Here is a 17,622-nt window from a genome sequence, read left to right as displayed (position 1 = left end):
GGTGAAGACAAGGACGGTACGGGAGGCGATACGGTATGGACTGGACGGTGGGCTTGATCCAAACCGTAGAGAGCCCGAGAAGGGGGAAGGGGCGGGCGGTATGGGGTAGGATGATGGGATGAGAGGATGCTTGTCTGGGCTTGAGAGCAGTGACCAGGTCCAGGCAAGTGCGACGAAGGTCAAAGGTCAGTCTGGTGGCCGGTCTGCTGAGCAGCTTTGGGGGGGGCAAAAAAAAAAAAAAAGGACGCGGTGTGTATGAGAGTTGCGAGTGACTCTCTCTGTGTTGTGTGTGTGAGTGTGAGGTTCGACGAGTGAGGTGCAATCAATGACAAGGGTCTGGTTCCAAACGGATACTTTGTAGTGGGGGGTACTTTCCCTTGCAGTCCCGTCAAACTGATACTGCCGTACAAGTACCTAGGTAGAGTACGTACTAACTTGTACATGCAAGTCAGCAGGCAGTCAGTCATTGTCAAAGACCACACTGACCCTGTGTCGCGTCGCCTTGCTCGTATGGTGGCGGAACCTCCCATCTCGTTCCTTCCCTTCGCCGCCCGTGCCTGTCATTGGTGTCTGCTGGTCGGTCTCTTCTAGACTAGTCTAGTCACTACGACTAAGATTCTGATGTTGTTTGACACTACTATTTTGTGACGGAGCAGGTAGGTATCTATGCAGAGGAATGCCAAGTAACAGGACGATGTAGAAAAATAGCCACCACAGGTTCAGGCATACTACTAGACTTATACGTACAGGGAGGGCATGCATCGCAGAATGCTGCACAGGACCAGATACCTTTTCCCGGCGCAGGTACCTACCCACCTACTTACTGTGCTGTGTGTATATGGTACTTTGCACTTTAAAATGGGAGCGGGGCGTCGCATCTGGTAACTCTTTCCCTGCCTGTCAATGCGCTTATAGTAGGTGTGTCGCTCGGTTGCCAGGTGGGCGAGATGAGAACGCAGACTGGTCTGTGCAACATGCAAGCGGGTGGGACGAAATTTGCCAGACCCGTAACGGGATCCCTTTTTTTTTTTTTTTTTTTTAGTGTAAACTACTACACAGGTAGGTGGTAGTCGCGTAGCGTTGCGTTGCGTTGCAGGCTGTCCTGCCTTTGCGCGCTGTACTATGGAGAGAGGGAAGGGAAGGGAAGGGAAAGGAAGGGAAGGAAAAGGGAAGGAAAGGAAAGGAAAGGAAAGGAAGGGGGGGATCAATCTTAAGGTGTCTGCGATACATAGTGCCGAGGGACAAGAACAGCCAGGCGAGCGGGAAAGATGCAGGACGGACAGGACGGGAAGGACGACGACAACGACGACTGAGGGTGAGAATGAGGACTAGCATTTCCACAGGTACTTTGGCCAGCGTCAGGGGCTCGTAACCTCCCTAGACCCTGCTGCTTTGCCGGGGATATGCCATGCGGGGCCCACCCCTGGCCGTCAATCCTAGACGTTAGCAGCCATCCTATTTCATTTGCTAATCTTTCCCCCCCCCCCTTCTTTCCTTTTTTCTATTCTGCTTAAAGCCTCTCTCTGCGAGCGGCGTCACCGTGTCCCTCCCCTGTGCCTGTCGAACGATCGTTCCTCACCAATGCAACGACAGACGCTACGTTGTGATTGATGTATGTACACCTTGGAGAAGAAGTAGAACAAGGGATTCGTAGACGAGCCTAAGTATCGTTGAAGAGGGAATCAAACCCGTGTGTGGCAGGAATTCCTCATCTTCCTGTCTTTTGTTTTTGTGGTTTCCCCCCCCCTTCACTTTTCTCTTCTCTCATCAACAGCCCGGTAACCGCTCCGCCGTTTCGTTTGTCCAGGCGTTTTACCCAATAGAACCCACTCCTTTCATCTTGCAGCCCAGAGCTGGTGGACCAGAACGAGATGGCTGGGTGATTTCGATACGCGCTGGACCTGGACCTAGACCTGGGCGACCGACCCTTTCTCTCCTTCTGTCGAGATAAGGTAGGCAGGGAAAAGGTAAATAGGGGGCGAGCGGCCGTCCGCATCGCGCCCTCTCGTCTCGCTCTATCTGTACAGAGCACACTACTAGCCTGGCCAACTCTCTCTCCATCGTCGGCGGGACGATGTAATCTGGCATGATTTCCAGCAACGTTTCGCGAAGTGACTCGTGTTGCACTCGAACCAGCAAGGCCCCGGATTCTGCCTCCTGTCTCCCCCCCCGATACCGCTCTTTTGCTTACTGCCCTTGCCGTTCCCAACGTTTTCCAAAGTTGGATGGAATGTCTGTAGAAGAGGTACGGATACCGTTACACTCCAAGGCCACAACGCGACGATCGGAAGTGGATGAGATGCAAGCTGCATAAGCAAATCACGGGACACAATGTTCTCTCTGCATCCGAGTCCTCTTCTGTTCTCCCGATTGGAATACAGGGGCCCAACAAAGTACGTACATGGGGAAGAGAAGTAGAAAAAGAAAAAAGAAAAAGGAAAAAAAAAAAGTCGTACAAATACCTACACTACCGACCGGTACGGGTACAATCACGAGAAGAACAACCCTTGAGCTAGACGACTGCACTCGCGTGATGGTCATGCAGCCAGCCCGCGACGGACGTCATACTCTGGGCCTCGACGGCTGCCGTTGATGTGCTCCATTTTCGTGCATTGCATGCAAGCTTTTTGTGTGGCATGACAACCACACAACATTCAACAGTAGCACCCGGCCTGCAACTGGCGCGCATCGCATCCCACCACCTTCCAGGACGAGGGAGGGACTCTTGACGAACACCACCACCACTACCCGCTTGAGAAGGGGCTTCGGGAATTGGCTGATGTTCTGGGCTGATGGAGTGAAGTGGGCTGCACTGCCTGGCCGTATCCCCCCTCCATAAGGAGTAGTGTACCGTCCATGCCTACCGACTGATCATCTCCTGCTCTCGTATCTCATCGCATGCGCCGCAGACGTCTCCGACCGGGCTGGTGTTCCTCTGCCCTGCAAGAAAGCACATGGGAGAGAGTGCGGCGTTGCGACCGGCCGCCAAGTGCCGGCATGGCTGGGCGCACATCCGTAGCGCTTCAGATATTCCGTCTTACACCCCCCTTGCTCTAAAAGCCGGTGACCGTTTGTCTAAACTACGCAGGCCGCCGTTTCTTGAGGACTTACCGCTAAACAACAACGATCATCACGTTGCTTCCGTCGGGAAACATCTCGAAATGAACCGTTCGAGTGCCGCCAAACAAAAAAGGGGAGCGTGTGCGGCTGTCGTGTTTGGCACAAAAAAAAAACCACCCCATGTCAGGTAAATGTGGCAGTACATCTTCCATTATCTCAGCGACGACATTCAGCACACAATCCGGCCAGTGAGAGTCTCAACGTACGTACGTACAGGTAGGTCACAACTCCACACCACCGGTTAAGGAGTTTTTACTTGGTCATCATACCTGTACATACATACATACCATGGGGAGGAAAGGGGTCTCCTACTTGCTACTCTCTCGCCCCCACTACTTTGCGACACAAATCTTTGTCCTGTCAGGTCACCCATCAAAGGATCGATGGCTGTCGTTAAGCCTTGGGTCGGAATCCACATGGTCAGAGCGGTAGTGTAGTGTACAGATACTGTACACTACCCGTACAAGCATGAGGAAGGATGAGGAAAAATAGGAGCCAAAGTGGACCCCTATCCCAACCGACCACACCATAGGGCAACAATGGGGAAGACGGAGGGTAATGTACTTGAGATGTGCCGCTAGCCCACTAGCTGCATCCCTATCAGAACCATGTGACTCAGGACACAGGACCGTCGATGGCAACTGTCGTTGATTAATCGCCCTGTGCATCTTATCCTGATGCTTCATTGGACTGATTGCCTTTCAGGCTGCACAACAACTGACTGGCCGATGGATAATGGATGTCAGCCACGCCTCTCTGACCGGCAATGTACGTACGTGTGTGTGTTTGTGTCTGTGTGTGTGTGGGTGCGTGTCGTCAACCAGCAAGCCGATGGCGCTCTCTTTGGCCATGACGCTTGCGCACAAACCAAGTTGGGTAACGAGATATGCGGCAGCCCAACCTGCATAGTAGGGGCTCCCTCTTATCTCAAGATGCGCTCTTGAGCGACCTGTCTGTCCTGACTCCGTGTGCGCTGGCCCTGTTCGTGGGAGATCCAACCCCGGAGAACCCTCAAGTCCCGGCTAAGCCATCATAGTAGTGCTCTTCATGCATAAAAGGATACGATACAGGTGGGATAGCAGAGCCTCTATACTTGGTCCAGATGTGTCCGTCTGATGCACAATGCGCTCCGTACTCCTAATATGGCACCATGCCTGCGCAAAAAGCTGCCTTACGGGTATCTGAGGCGTTGGCATCCCCACCGGTTGCGGATCAGGAAAAAGGAGAAGTCGTTCAAAGAAGATTCGTCGTCAGACCGGCACGATGGATCCACCAGAGCCAGAGGACGACGGCGACGGCTACTCTTCTCATGACAAGCAGAAACGAAAGCCGCCCCGACGCACAGCCAATCAATCTGAGGTCCACAAACCCTTGATTGGCCTCTGGACCCATTCCGCATATTTGATCCAAATAACCCTAGCTGCCGCCAGGCCTAGTCTTGGACATACAGGAACTGACGGGGATGCAGGGGGGTCGCCCCCCCTGGTCTCCAATGATTTTCGTCTTCTTTCCTCTCGAGATTCTCAGGACCACAGCATAAGAACCAGGAACATCAAACCTCTTCCTCCTCCACCGCCCATCCTGGAAGCTGACCTGGAAATAAGCACACTCGCCGACGACTTGCCTTGCCAACCTATCGACAACCACAAAGAGGAAGAAGAAGAAGAAGAAGAAGAAGAAGAAGAAGAAGAAGAAGAAAAGAAAAAAACAGATTCCCGACGACACTTGTGGCAACTTCTTTTCGAACACACACATGAGGCTAGGCCTGTCGAGAAGCCTGAGGCTAATTCTAGCCACAACATATTATTCCTAACAGACCGAAGCTTGGGCGTTGCTGGCTGCTTTGGTAACCATCCATAACGGGGCTGCGATGCAGGTGTACAGGGACGGCAAATTGCGGCCGCTGCCGAGCTAAAAAGTGCTGATGGGCACGGCGTTCATTTCAATAAAGACCCTTGGGCCGTCCGAATCGGCCACTATTGGCTTTGGGGTTCCAGCGCGGCGCTACCGTCGCGACCCTATTAGACCACTTGGCCTGAAGCGTACCTAACCTGCAGGCTCGAGCGATCGATGAAGGCCACGGTCCAGTATCCGTACCTTGCTCAATGTGACGGGCGAACGACGTTGTTCCAAGTGGGCTGACAAGCGACAGCAGATAGGTGGGCGGCGTCTGGCGGCTATGAGCAGATTACCTATCCCGAAGTCCGAAAGACGAGAGTTCTGTGAATCACGCTTGGTTGGCTATTACGGATTTGACCGTCGTGTATGTATGTATGCCTTGCCCCTGAACGCCGCCGCAGTCCGTCGTCTGGATCCGTTGGAGGCCGTCGAACAACCCACACCGAAAACCTCTTGGGATGGTGTGTGTTGGCTTGGGATGAGGTTGCCACTTGTGGAATGCGGTCCAACTTCCAGGGTGCCCATGATCAATGTTTGTTATGTGCTGGTTGCGCGTACCACCCTCAGGACAGCCCACACCAACCCTGCCAGCTGACCCCTGTCTTGTTCCTCGCCGATTTTACTTTCTGGGTTAGGAAGTTACATTTGCAGCAGATTTTCATCTGGCCCCACGCCGTGACCAGTCACGCTGGTGGTGACTCCAGGGAAAAGCCCAGCTGTCGGAGGACAGCTCATCGCAGCAGAGCAAGGCTCGGAGCCGGGCATGACTTGCCCCCGAAACTGAAGATCCGTGATGGTGTCGATTTGTATTGTCGCCCAAGTGGATTTTCAGGCAATTTCTAGAACGGCCGGGTGATATTGTAGGTTCACTGGATCTCTGGCACGAGGCAAGGGCTTCGCTAGCGGTCGTTAGCGAACAGTATTTGTGCAGCAGAGGAACATAGTCGGATGATGAGACGCTGGGTGGACGCAAGAGACTGCTGTTCATCAGACAGCGTATAGCCCTGCTTGGCTGGATGGCGACATCGTCATCCGCTCGATCTTGGTGCAAGGCATCTCGCCATCTGTGACGATGAACTGCAGCATCGCGCAGCGGGTCACCCAGGTCTAAACTGGGGCCGTGGTTACAGTCTCAGATATTGTACACATGACCGACGAGTCGACGCGGAAGTTGAGAGGTGTGGATGGCCTGGCCAAGAATGGCGCCCATTAAGGATGGTAGATTACCGTATCCAATTACCTGGCGTGACATTACAGAAGCAAGGCAGTGTGCTGTATGTGTGTGGCGGCGCTTTTTTGTAGCATGCCGCGGGTGGTGGGCACCGTCTAAACGCGTCCCATTGGGCTATGCCGATGGCGTAGGTCAAGAATTCGAGATAGCGGGCTGGGGTCCTGGTGAAAGGCTGCTCTCATGATCTTGATCGTCGCCGCCTACAAATAACCGTAGCGTAGCCAGGAAGTTTCCTACACTACCTACTACCTAAGGTAGGAAGCAGGAATGGAAAGTCATGGAAAGAGCGACCAGCAATCGAGCAGGTACTATGGTGGTTTAGTTGCCTAAGGCCAAGGCTTGTTTGTTGCTTCGTGCATGTTGCCTTCCAAGTACCGGATTCCATCCAAGCCGGTTTCTTTTAATTCAAGTCTACGGATACACACTTTGCCAATCGAGGTGTGCCGGTCACTTGTTGGTGTTGGGGGGTTTGGCCACCACCCTTTTTCGTCCCACGTTGAACGCAACCACAACCCTTCTTGATGGGGTCTGCGTCGATGGCCACCCTCCTATCCCCCTGACTGACTACCTACAGCACTTTGGACTGTATTGACTGATGGTGGCCGGCAGATCTACGACTATGCTACCAGCACATCCATCGCCCCTCCTCCCTGTCTTTCCTGCGTATGCGCATGATCACTTTCTGTTACGTTTTCAAGCAGTGGCTATTCTTGGTTGAAATGCCGCCCCTGGTCCGGCCGTCCGTTTTGCATCATTGTCGGGGCTGTCGTTGCCCTCTGCCGACTTTAACACGGCTATCGTTCGTTAATCCACTTCAGTAGTTGCCAGGTAAGGAAATTCATCGTTGTCATCGCTATCATCGATTGCTGCAGAGTCGCTGACTTGCTCCAGCAAGAATCGTTGAGTACCGACCGCCTTTATGTGCGAGCACCCGCTGCTCTCCGTCCAGACAAGCTTCGCGTGCCGGCCTCATTGGACGTGCATGCCGTCGCCCACTACCTGAGACAGACGGCATTGGGGTAGCTTACGACGGCTTTGCGGAGTAAAACATTGATATACCAAGGAATATTACAACCATCGCCGCGAGCCTAGACTCATACGGCACCCAGGTCTTCCCTTGCTTGCCTCCGCCCTTCGGGTTTGCTCGTACGATGTACTACTACCTGGCTCACGGGACGTTCCGGAAGTTCTGCCCCGAGTCCGCCGGCTTGCTTGAAACAGGGTTTCCTACAGACAACTTACCTTTTACTTCAGCCCAAGGGACCTCATCAACTGCTCGCATATCCGCAGTCTCAGCCGTGGAATGCTCACTTTTTGAGTATCAGTTGAGGGCATCCTCTCCCTGGCCGGCACCGTCATGGATGACTGTGCTGCGGACGTTGCCAATGGGATCCGGGAAATCAACAATGTCCTGCCACGACACACATTCCCTCGCCACGATGGCGCATTTTGTCGGACCATATACAAAAAGCCAACACCGATGGCTCTGGTGGTCGATGGTCTTAATAAGCACGCCCAACTAATACGGAGGATCCAGCCAACCAGGTGTTGCTTGTTGATCGTTCTCGATGCCGCAACTGAAACAAACCCGTCTCTCGTTTGATGCAGGTGGGGCCCCGTCGAGACAACCCGAAGAAAGGCAGGCATTCCGCTGCAGAGGCGGCGAAGCCACACCAAGGTCAGCTATGGAACGCAGCAAATACAAATACAGCACACCTGCTTTGCTGTTGGTTACAAGGTGATCCAAGTCATATCAGTGCCTCTGCCCGAACCTACCATTCATGCTATTTGTTTTCCCAGTCCGAACTGAGTTGCCACTAACCAGGTCTGTTGTCGCAGCTTACTGCCTAGGTAAGGGCAACTGCGCAGTATCGAATACGGGGTAGCGATCTTTCTGGCCTCTGCTGACCCAGAAGGGCGTCCTTATTTATATGTGACCGACGTTACACTGGCTCATGAATACTGGGAAACTTCTTTTATTGTTGACGATAGGCGGGCACCAACCGGCGTCGATGCGTAGCCTTCCCTGCCGAGTCTATTTCCAATGACCGACTGTTCCCGCCTCTTCCGAGCCTGGTTTTTGCCAAACCGGCGTCCTTGTCGAAACAAAGTTGCGGTGACGGTGTCTGATCTAGACCCGCCTGGGGTTTGACACCATACCATTGCTATCCAAGTATCAATCCTCGACGTCCTCACCATGCACGCCCGCTTGCAAAGCCCGTCCGGCACACGTCGGAAACGTTTATGCAAACCCCGCCACTGTGTGGCATGCACATGATGCGTCTTCTCTCTCGGCTTCTTCCCCTCATCACGTACCAAGATCCCCGCGTACCGGTGCTTGTATTGCACCATGACGAGTCAAGTGCCCGCTATCAAGCTATAGGTGGGCCGCACGAGTCTTCTTATCTTGGGGTAGGTCGCATTGGCCGGCTCTCGACATCAGCCGTACCACATTTCGAACCTATTTTCATCGTCGCCGCTAGTGCCGCGAATCCTTAGATTTGTCCGACGGTACCGTCCGTCTTAGCGGTCATTTTCGGTGCCGTCGGTGGAGCCCATCGTTGGTGGTTTATGCAGTACTCCTTGTAGGGGGGATGCAGCTCCTGTCACACCATAGGACGAGACATCAAGCCACTACGAGACGGGTTTGCCATGGGCTTTGTGGCACCAAAGACTCATTATCCTAGATGGGAGCTTTGACTTGGGCGATTAGGCTTTACTTCGGCTGGTTTTGACTTCAACGCAAGCGCTGAGAAGTTGACTGCAACCTTACGCCCCTTGAAAATCGAAATGGTATGTTATTATTCTCAACTCAACGCTATTAATTCTTTTGCCGTTCTGACTCGCGAAAGAACTTACGCCTACGCCTCGGATTTATTCAATGAGGTTCAATCTGGTGCAAAATACCAATCCTCAAGCTCTTCAGATATTCGATTGGCTGCATGTGATTGCTATTTGTTCGATAATAAGGGATGGGTTCCTAGATATACGCTTGCTGGCTTGTTTCTTTGGCTAGCAGGCTCTGCTATGCCGTGCCGATCGAAAGCGGCGACGCAGATCCAACTTCGGCCAGCCCCTAGTATAGACAATCTCACAATCTTCCTGATGGCTAATGGGTCCTAAGCCGCCAAGAACGACGGTGAGGGCGGGGGGGTTATTGTAGGTTCTATCAGCAGTGCAGAGAAACAAATGCTTACGGTTTCAGGGTCAAGCACGAGGGAGAGAAGCTACAGCCAATAGTCAAACAAGGTTAGCCGTCTTGGGTTTTCACAGGCCTAGTGATCGTATATAGTAGTGCTTTGTCTACTGAAACGGATCATATTGAACATCTCTGGGGACAGAAATCCGCAAAACCCATTCCCCCTCACACCAATAAGCATAATGCGACGAATGCAGGAGGCAGCAAACAAGTTGTCTCCTCGGGCTTGACAGATGCCATCTAAACAGTCTGAGGTCTATGCAACGTCCATGTTCTTAGGTCTCTTTGGCAAGATCCCACCCGCTCTTACCTGCTGCCTATGCAATACCTAAACATATTGTATCTATTGGGTGAGGGTTAGTACGAGGACAGATCTTGCTTTCGAGTTATATTGGAAGGTCCAAACTCTTGCATGTTTTGACAAGCGCGTTCCCAATCCACCTCATGTTGTTGCTCGAATGTGATTGAGTCCCTTTTGTGAGAGCTCCTGGGAGCAGTCTCCCCTGTCAAACGACGGCTTATATTAGCTCATATCGGCGAGCTGGTATCTCCTGCCCCTGCGAAGAACGGCATCTCCCAATGGAAGATGTTTGATTATACTAATATCAGTTCTTTTGTATTCCGGACTTCTCTTGGTATCAAGCAATCAGGGGATGCTGTGGCTCCCATAGGTTATGCACATGTTAGCTCTCCCATCCATGGTAGACATCATCATCATAATTACTTCGCAATTCTCCTGCTACATTAAAGCCGGTTCAGCTCTCGAAGGTAGTTCCCTTAACAGCGGTAGGTCCCTCCTTCCTCCCCCTCGACTTCATTTCCCTTTCTCGGCCAACCTCATAATTTAAATACCCCATCAAACTTTGGTTCTTGAATTAATTCAAGTACTACGTTCAAATTTCATAATCGTTTCGCCTCTAAATTTGTACGCAGTTCATCTTGTCCATGACGTTTGGCGCGCCTAGCTTTGCTCTCCTCGTTATAGACACATACCAACTCACCTCGACGTCCTCGCTAACCTCCAACCTCCAAGAGGAAACGACGCTCGAAACCTTGGGTTTTCGTCTGATCTGCTCCGGTCCCTGCTCAATTCCCATGGGTTAACCTTTGAGTTGATCAGCTACCTATCAACCAGCTTTTCACACCTCACCTTCGGCTTTGGCAGGCCTTTTCTCAATAGCATACCACTTCAAGTCTTAGTTTCATTTCCTCGTAGCTCTTTCTTCACGCTAACCAGCCAGAGATAATAGCGAGAAGCTCATTTGGAAGATACTCAAACTCTGAATCATCTTTTGATCTCACTTTCCTATATTGGCCGTAAGGAAGCTGCACTATCCGGCCTGCACCTTTCGATCTCACTTTTGACTCCTCTTCCTCTCTTCTACCGCTACTTCGCTTCTCTCTAATTCAGTTATATATACTCCAACCGCGTGGCCTATCTTCAGACAGTTGGACGAAGCTGGTCAGTTCTTTCTCCGCTTACCTTCAATCATCAGTCCGTCGGGGGAGAGACCGGTATCTGCAATGGCCTACGCCGAAAAACCCATCCGTCACGGTGAGATGAAGCTTATGGTTCCCGAGAATGACAAGTGTCACCCGATGGTGGGCCGCACGTACACGGAGAAGTGCCGGGACCAACTTAGCACCGTCATCGGTCTGATAATGGGAGGCAAGAAGTCTTTGCCGAAGCTGCCCTGTAAGGCATTTCCAGGACCAGTGTTTTGGAACGAACTGCGGCAGGTCTCAGACAACGATACAGAGTTGAACCATTCCCTTTCTGCCGAAGAAAGTGGAGAGTCGATTAGAGAATCTTACCAGGATGAGAAGATCCCCAGCGAGGCAGTACTACCTAGCCTCACAACTCTTTTCGAGCAGATTCTTGCTGTCGTGCCAATCGGCCGCGAAGTGATAGCATGCCTTTGGTCTATGGACACCCCAGCGGTCGGCAGACTTGCCTCCGCTTCCAAGGCTTGTTCGGATGCAGTAGCTATATATGTGGTAGGCCCAGCCCAGTACCAATCAGATACCCTTACATACCACTAACCTGCCGCAGTCTCGCTTTCATCTCCCTCTCGGCGATTACCAAGATTGCGATTGGCTTCCCTCTGCGCTTGACGGGATCGCCAGCGCACGCCGATCGACGATTGGGATCGGCTGCAACCTCTTCATTCGGGGTAGAGACCCCAGTGTTGCTCACGGGGATATCAAGGGCATTCCGAAGGCCTGGTTGAGCCACAAGACGCGCAATACGTTGTGGAACATTGCGCAGGACAACAAAGCAGACGCGGACACCTATGAGAAGTTTTTCCCGTTCCTGGTCAATGAAAAGAGACTTCTCGAAGCTGAAGCCAAGTTAGGTGCTAGGCTTCAAGAGCAGGGTCTATTCCATATGGAGGCGGCGAACCACTATCTACAAGAGGTGTCGTACAACATCCCATTGTGTACGTTGATTACCCAACATGGGTTGTACATGACTTGTGTTTGAAGCTAATTCACTGACAGTACGTTCGCTCAACCAATACGGCGGTGCCCTGAAGAATATCCGTCTGCATGAAGTTCCTATGATGGACACGCGAATCGTTGAGATGATTCTCATGACATGCCCACAGATCGAGATTTTAGGAGTCATTAACTGCGAGCTACTTCACGTCGGTCATCTCATCCCACTACTGGACCTTTTTTACTGGAACTCTAAAAGGATGGCAAAGAAACCAGTTGTCCTTCAGTTCTATCCTCGAACGTACTTTGGCCCGCTGAACAATCGTCTTGGTACTCACATCGTCTCATGGGACCCGATCAATGTCAACGTTCTAACCAGCTTCTTCGCCACAGTCTTCCTGGCCGTCATGAAAGCCATTCCAATGGGTATAGAACTACTCTCAGAACGCCAAGATTTCCGCAGGTTTTTCGACCTCGTGCCGATGAAGCCCGGCCAAGGTGCTGCCTTTCTTCATCATATCTTCACATGGATTGACTCGGCCATGAGTCCCCCTTCCTACGCTCTCCTCCCTGACATTGTCAAGGACGGCCTCGAGGACCAGGTTCTAATGAGCCTGCTTCAGGGCTGCGACCAGAAGATGAAGTATCGTGAACGGAACGAGCAATTCAAGCAACACACCTGTAACCGATGCAGCAATATCCTCATTCGAACCTTTTTCCGACCAGAGATGGAAATCCGGCGGCCAGAGCATTGGGTTTGTCGCATATGCGACCTGCAATACGCCCTCAACGGAGAGGCTCACCATCGGTTGATCGAGAAGAGGGAACTTCTCAACATGTTCCTTTCCTCGTCGGATGAAATTGTACAGAGCCCAGACCAGGTCATAGACAGGGAGCTCCAAGATACCGTGGCACCGCTCCTCGTCAACCCCTTTGCTCGCTCTCCGGCACTCTGCAGCGTGGCTCGTACCGAAGCCGTTCGGAACCGCCAAAACCTGCCCAGAGTACTGCACCTCATCGCACCCGAGAGGGATTACGCCATTCTCGGAGCTTCTGGAGAGGCAGCACTGCTTGACGTCCATAACAAGCTACAGGAGCTGGGGGGTATCTACATGGACCATCCAACGCTGACGAGGCAGACTATTCCCACCTGGGCTCGGCTTAACGGCAAAAGAATCCGTAACCAGTCTTGGGAATATATTCTATGGAAGGACGCGGTGAAAGACTCTGCGGAGCACCAGGCGAGTCGGTTCTGGTAAGGACATAGAGAAACTCAGCATCACGTTTTTGTACGACTGCTTCTCGTCTATTGCCTAAGCTTGTACCCCTGGCAATTACCTACTGGCGACGGGCAGCACATATCGATCAGCGTCATCGTTTGCATTCTAGACTCCGACTAGTGATTATCAATATCACACCGTGGCGGAATGACCACTACTTTGAACATCGGATAATCTATGGAATGCCGATGCAATGAAGGAAAGGAAGAGCGCGCATAGGAAATCGGAAAACAGCATTAGGTAAGGCGCAATTCTGCCTTGGACGAACTCTCGGATTCTGGCTTATATGCAAGAGTGCTCCTCGACGAAAGAGGTTTCTGGAAGAACGATGGCAGTCTAGTTCGGTTGATTTCACCACCTTCTTGGCTTATTCGGCTTTCTATCATCGCGGCTTAATGCGTTGCATTTTCTTGCACGGTCATAGGCACTGCCTATATTCTTTCTAATTTAGCATAGTTTGGTAGTCTATAAGCAACAACGAGTTGATTTAATGAACTCTATAGGCATCCATTGGTTAACTTTTTCCGAAAAGGTGGCCTTGCTGCCCTCAAGCTCCTCTTATGCTTGGGTATTCTACAAAGTGGTACATCTATGCTGGCCCGATGTTGTACAGGTTATTGCATGCTTCTGAACTCCCCTCCATATTCCCTTCTCCTTACTCATCTCCAGACGGCTTCGGCTCAAGTCAGACAGTTCCAATGCTCGGTGGCTCATGCAAAACCAAAAAAGGAAAAAAGCCAAAAACATAAAAAAAAAAAAAAAAAAAAAAAAACCCGGAGAAATATACCAACGCCGTCAACATGACGACGCTCACTAAGACTCTGTGCGGCTCTGCGCCTCGGACGTTAGGCCGACCACATTCTTCAACGTCCCGAAGCTCAAGCAATCGCTTATCCGGTTGGCACCGGAGAACAGCATAACCAGCCTCTCGACGCCACAGCCCCAACCCCCCGTCGGCGGCAACCCGGCCTCGAGCGCCCGGATGTAGCTTTTGTCGAGGGGCGCGTCCCTGTGCGGGTGCGGCTCGTCCTTGTCCTCGAGCAGCGCCGGGTCTTTTCCGGTGCCGAAGGAGCGGTGCTCCGCCAGCTTGCGCGCCTGCGCCGCCGGGTCGTTTTCCTCCTCGTACATGTTGGCCAGCTCGCGGCCCTTGACGAAGAGCTCTGTGCGCGCTGACACGAGCTGCAGCGTGGTGGGACAGACGAAGCTCTTGGCGAGCGGCGACATGCACGTCGGGTGGTGCGTGATGAAGAGCGGGCCCTCAAAGGACTTGGGCTCGAGGTAGACGGCTGCCAGGCGGTCGAGGAGCTTGGGCATCGTCGGCGGAATGCCGCCGGGAACCTCGATCTTGCAGAGGGCCAGCGCGGCGATGAGCTCCGAGTAGGCGTCCTTGCCAGTGAGCCTGGGCAAGCGGAAGCCGAGAGCGTCTTCGAGGGCCGGGATGAACTCGAGCTGACGGAAGGGACGGGCGAACTTGGAGGCGTCGATGGGCTCGAGGGAGGTGAGCTGGGTCTCGATGAGGTGCTGGCAGTGGGCCGCGAGGCCCGCGAGGAGCTCTTCGGTGCGGGTGATGAGCTCGGGTAGGTTCGTATAGGCGCTGTAGAACTCGCACATTGTGAACTCAGGGTTGTGGGTGCCGTCGATGCCCTCGTTGCGGAAGGCCGGGCCGATTTCGAAGACCTTGTGGACGCCGCCAACGACGAGGCGCTTGAGCCAGAGCTCGGGCGCGATGCGGAGGGCGAGCTCCTTGGAGGGGAACTCGGTGGCCTGGGTGGTGAAGGAGCGCGCAACGGCGCCGCCAGCGTTCTCAGCAAGGATGGGCGTCTGGAACTCGAGGAAGGACTGCTCGTGGAAGTAGTCGCGCATGTACTTTGTGATGTGTGAGCGCAGCCGCAGGATGTCGGCGACCTCGGGGTTGACAATCATGTCGACGTGCCGCTTGCGCGACTTCGTCTCCGGGTCCGTCAGGGTCTGCGGGATTTGTTCCATGGCCGGGGAGAGTAGCTCCGGGAGCACTACGGCCTGGATGGTGAGCTCGCCAGTGCTCGTACGAGTGGGCTTGCCAGTGATGGCTGCGGGTTTGTTTAGCATTTAGTCACCATGAAGAAGTACCTTGGTGGGTGCTTACATATGTGGTCGCCCTTCTCGATCAGCCGGGCAAAGAGCTTAAAGGTGTCAAGGGTCATGTCGGGGACGTTGCCGAGGTTGCGGTAGTTGATCATGCCCTGGATCTTCTCGAACTCATTGACAATGGTGACGAAGACGAGCTTGTGCCCGTGCGAACGGATGGATTGGACGCGGCCTGTGGCCCTGTCAGCAAGGCGCCGATGGTGGTTAGGGACAACTTGTATTCATTCTGCGTACCATACAGGGTGACGACCTCAGTATTGCCCGGGTCGTCCAGCTTGGCATTCTTCCAAATCTTCCTAAAGGCAGGGACAGACATAGGCTTCTTGCGATGGACCAGCCGTGGGTGCGTCTCCTCGTATAGTCCCTTCTCGCTGGCCTCCTCAAGCGCCTTGGTGCGCATCTTCTTGAACTCCGATACCCTAGCCTCCTCTCCACCATGCACTGAAGCGTCTTGTTCTTCTGTCCGATTTGCTATCCTATCCTTCTCCCTCCTAGCCCCATCCTGCTGAAGTCTGCTTGTGCCACTTGGCTGCCCAACATGGAAAGACTGCGCGAACCTAGCGACCCGCGGTACGCGCACCAATGGCCGTAACAGCCGTAGACTCTGAATTGAAGTCATTGCGTCTGGTGATCTCCTGTTAGCTTCGTTGTCCAATCAGGTATGGATGCATGTAGAAGTAAGGGTAGGAGTAGGATATCAGATAATAGGCGGTTTAAATCAACCACAGCAGAAGCTGTGTAAGTCGCAGCGGTTCTGAATTGCTTGCAATCATCATATAAGGGGGGAAGTTGGAAGGGTGGAAATGCAATTCCCGAGCTAGACTTACCACCATAGTTGCTCAAGAAGATTTTGGCTCTTCTTGAGGTGGCCAAGTATGTGAGGACTACTCGCAGAGAAATTTTGCGCCGGCGCAGTTTTATCCCAATTCCTGACGTTATCGATAACGCTTGAACACGAGCTGCGGGACAAACCGGCCCGGAGCGAGCTCATGTCAAACGGCTGTTGATTGGACATTACACTTCAAAGCGGGGCTCCCCGACGAGTGCTGAACTCCAAGAGAAGAGAAGAGCGATAAGATAAGGCAAAAGAGCTTTGTAAAATCTCGACTTAGCACGTCAAGCAGCCTTCCCAGCAAGCAAAGCTAGCTGCCCATAATCAAAACAACGCTCCCTCGTCGCATCCAACGGAATCCAAGTCGAACCCATCACCCAAACCTTCCACTCATCCATCCTTCCCAACCGCCAACATGTCTTTCTTTGGAATGGGTCGCCCCAAGCTCTCCTCGGAGGAGAAGATCGCCATGGCCGAGCAGGAGATGCGTCTGCTGGCTGACATGCACAACCGGTGCGTCACCACGACATTTGACCCCTGAAGGCCCATTCGCAGCATCAATGAGCAATGAATCGTGGATCCGGAAGATGAGGATATATTTGCTAACATGCTTTCCGCGCGCGATTAGCTTGACCAAGATTTGCCAGTCCAAGTGCCTTCCCGACTACCGCGAGGCCGACCTGAACAAGGGCGAGTCCGTTTGCCTCGATCGCTGCGCCGCCAAGTTCTTCGAGGCGCACATGAAGGCGTCCGAAGTGATGCAGAACGAGAGCCAGAAGAGAGGCGGTGGCATGGGAGGCGGCATGTTCTAAAAACAACAACAACAATAACAACGACAAGCATTGAAGGGCAAAGAAACGAAAGACGAAGCATAACAGAGCTTGAGAAAAGGAGCAACGACACAGCATCACCGTGGGACGACCGGTCTGCTTCCTTTGGGACCCTGAACGCGGTGGTGACGTGTATATCACGGGTGAGATTATTGATGGGAGCGGGTTCCCGTATCGACGTCTCCAGGCCTTTTGGTCTCTATATTGGGGGTTGTGATACCTTGGGGGTTCTGGTGTGTTTTTAGAAGCAACCCCGCAACCGGGGGCTTCGTGTATAATATGGGAAGGACCACCAGAAGGTCCTTTCAATGAAGAGAACTACTCTCACATTCCGCTTTGCACACTTCTCGAAGCCTGCTCCTGGTTTGGGGACATATCCGGACGCCGCGTGCCCGTGAGACATACAGAAAGTCACGCTTCTCGCATCTCACAGGCATGGCAGATGCCCTTGACGCCCTCTCAATGTTTTTGACTTACTATTTACCGGGATCTTGCAAACCTTGCTCTACTTTAATGTCAGGTAAGGAGCGCGATGCTCTGTATTCAATAGGATCGTATTCCACAGGATGAGGGACGTTCCCAGTTGCGCCTAGCAGATTCGACGAGGCATCCCCAAACCAGCAATATCTGATATAGTCAACTGGGATGGCACATGGCCCGCCTCG

At 52.9% G+C, this 17,622-nt stretch overlaps 5 protein-coding genes across 5 annotated transcripts; 4 read left to right on the top strand and 1 right to left on the bottom strand.

Annotated features, from left to right (window-relative positions):
* The first annotated feature begins 4,095 nt into the window (after positions 1 to 4,095).
* Positions 4,096 to 5,183, top strand: LY79DRAFT_130590 (uncharacterized protein). The gene has a single exon (XM_060550849.1). The coding sequence runs from the start codon at positions 4,384 to 4,386 to the stop codon at positions 4,978 to 4,980; it is 597 nt and encodes a 198-aa protein (XP_060415667.1). The 5' UTR covers positions 4,096 to 4,383; the 3' UTR covers positions 4,981 to 5,183.
* LY79DRAFT_130583 (uncharacterized protein) lies at positions 5,183 to 6,032 on the top strand. The gene has a single exon (XM_060550848.1). The coding sequence runs from the start codon at positions 5,386 to 5,388 to the stop codon at positions 5,860 to 5,862; it is 477 nt and encodes a 158-aa protein (XP_060415666.1). The 5' UTR covers positions 5,183 to 5,385; the 3' UTR covers positions 5,863 to 6,032.
* Positions 6,033 to 10,973: 4,941 nt separating this feature from the next.
* On the top strand, positions 10,974 to 13,147 carry LY79DRAFT_512308 (uncharacterized protein; the record flags this gene model as incomplete). The annotated part of the gene is made up of 3 exons (XM_060554354.1): positions 10,974 to 11,447; positions 11,503 to 11,890; positions 11,952 to 13,147. The coding sequence occupies 3 exons, from the start codon at positions 10,974 to 10,976 to the stop codon at positions 13,145 to 13,147; spliced, it is 2,058 nt and encodes a 685-aa protein (XP_060415665.1).
* A 791-nt stretch (positions 13,148 to 13,938) lies between these two features.
* On the bottom strand, positions 13,939 to 16,177 carry LY79DRAFT_548835 (lysyl-tRNA synthetase). Its single transcript, XM_060557426.1, has 4 exons — positions 16,123 to 16,177; positions 15,530 to 15,919; positions 15,294 to 15,467; positions 13,939 to 15,237 (listed from the first exon to the last, which is right to left on the bottom strand). Exons 2-4 carry the CDS (start codon positions 15,912 to 15,914, stop codon positions 13,982 to 13,984), a joined length of 1,815 nt encoding a protein of 604 aa, XP_060415664.1. The 5' UTR covers positions 15,915 to 15,919; positions 16,123 to 16,177; the 3' UTR covers positions 13,939 to 13,981.
* A 365-nt stretch (positions 16,178 to 16,542) lies between these two features.
* Positions 16,543 to 16,939, top strand: LY79DRAFT_512413 (Tim10/DDP family zinc finger protein; the record flags this gene model as incomplete). Its single annotated transcript, XM_060554365.1, has 2 exons — positions 16,543 to 16,640; positions 16,756 to 16,939. The coding sequence occupies 2 exons, from the start codon at positions 16,543 to 16,545 to the stop codon at positions 16,937 to 16,939; spliced, it is 282 nt and encodes a 93-aa protein (XP_060415663.1).
* Between the last annotated feature and the right edge of the window lie 683 nt (positions 16,940 to 17,622).

Source organism: Colletotrichum navitas, assembly GCF_030913465.1.
Source record: "Colletotrichum navitas strain CBS 125086 chromosome Unknown LY79scaffold_19, whole genome shotgun sequence".
NCBI lineage: Eukaryota > Fungi > Ascomycota > Sordariomycetes > Glomerellales > Glomerellaceae > Colletotrichum > Colletotrichum navitas.
This window is presented reverse-complemented; position numbering and strand designations above follow the sequence as displayed.

Coding starts and splice junctions, on each gene's coding strand:
- LY79DRAFT_130590 (XM_060550849.1), top strand. CDS start 4,384: ATGGATCCACCAGAGCCAGAGGACGACGGCGACGGCTACTCTTCTCAT.
- LY79DRAFT_130583 (XM_060550848.1), top strand. CDS start 5,386: ATGTATGTATGCCTTGCCCCTGAACGCCGCCGCAGTCCGTCGTCTGGA.
- LY79DRAFT_548835 (XM_060557426.1), bottom strand. CDS start 15,914: ATGACTTCAATTCAGAGTCTACGGCTGTTACGGCCATTGGTGCGCGTA. Junction 15,468..15,529: donor TGAGGTCGTCACCCTGTATG/GTACGCAGAATG, acceptor ACAGGGCCACAG/GCCGCGTCCAATCCATCCGT. Junction 15,238..15,293: donor CGAGAAGGGCGACCACATAT/GTAAGCACCCAC, acceptor ACAAACCCGCAG/CCATCACTGGCAAGCCCACT.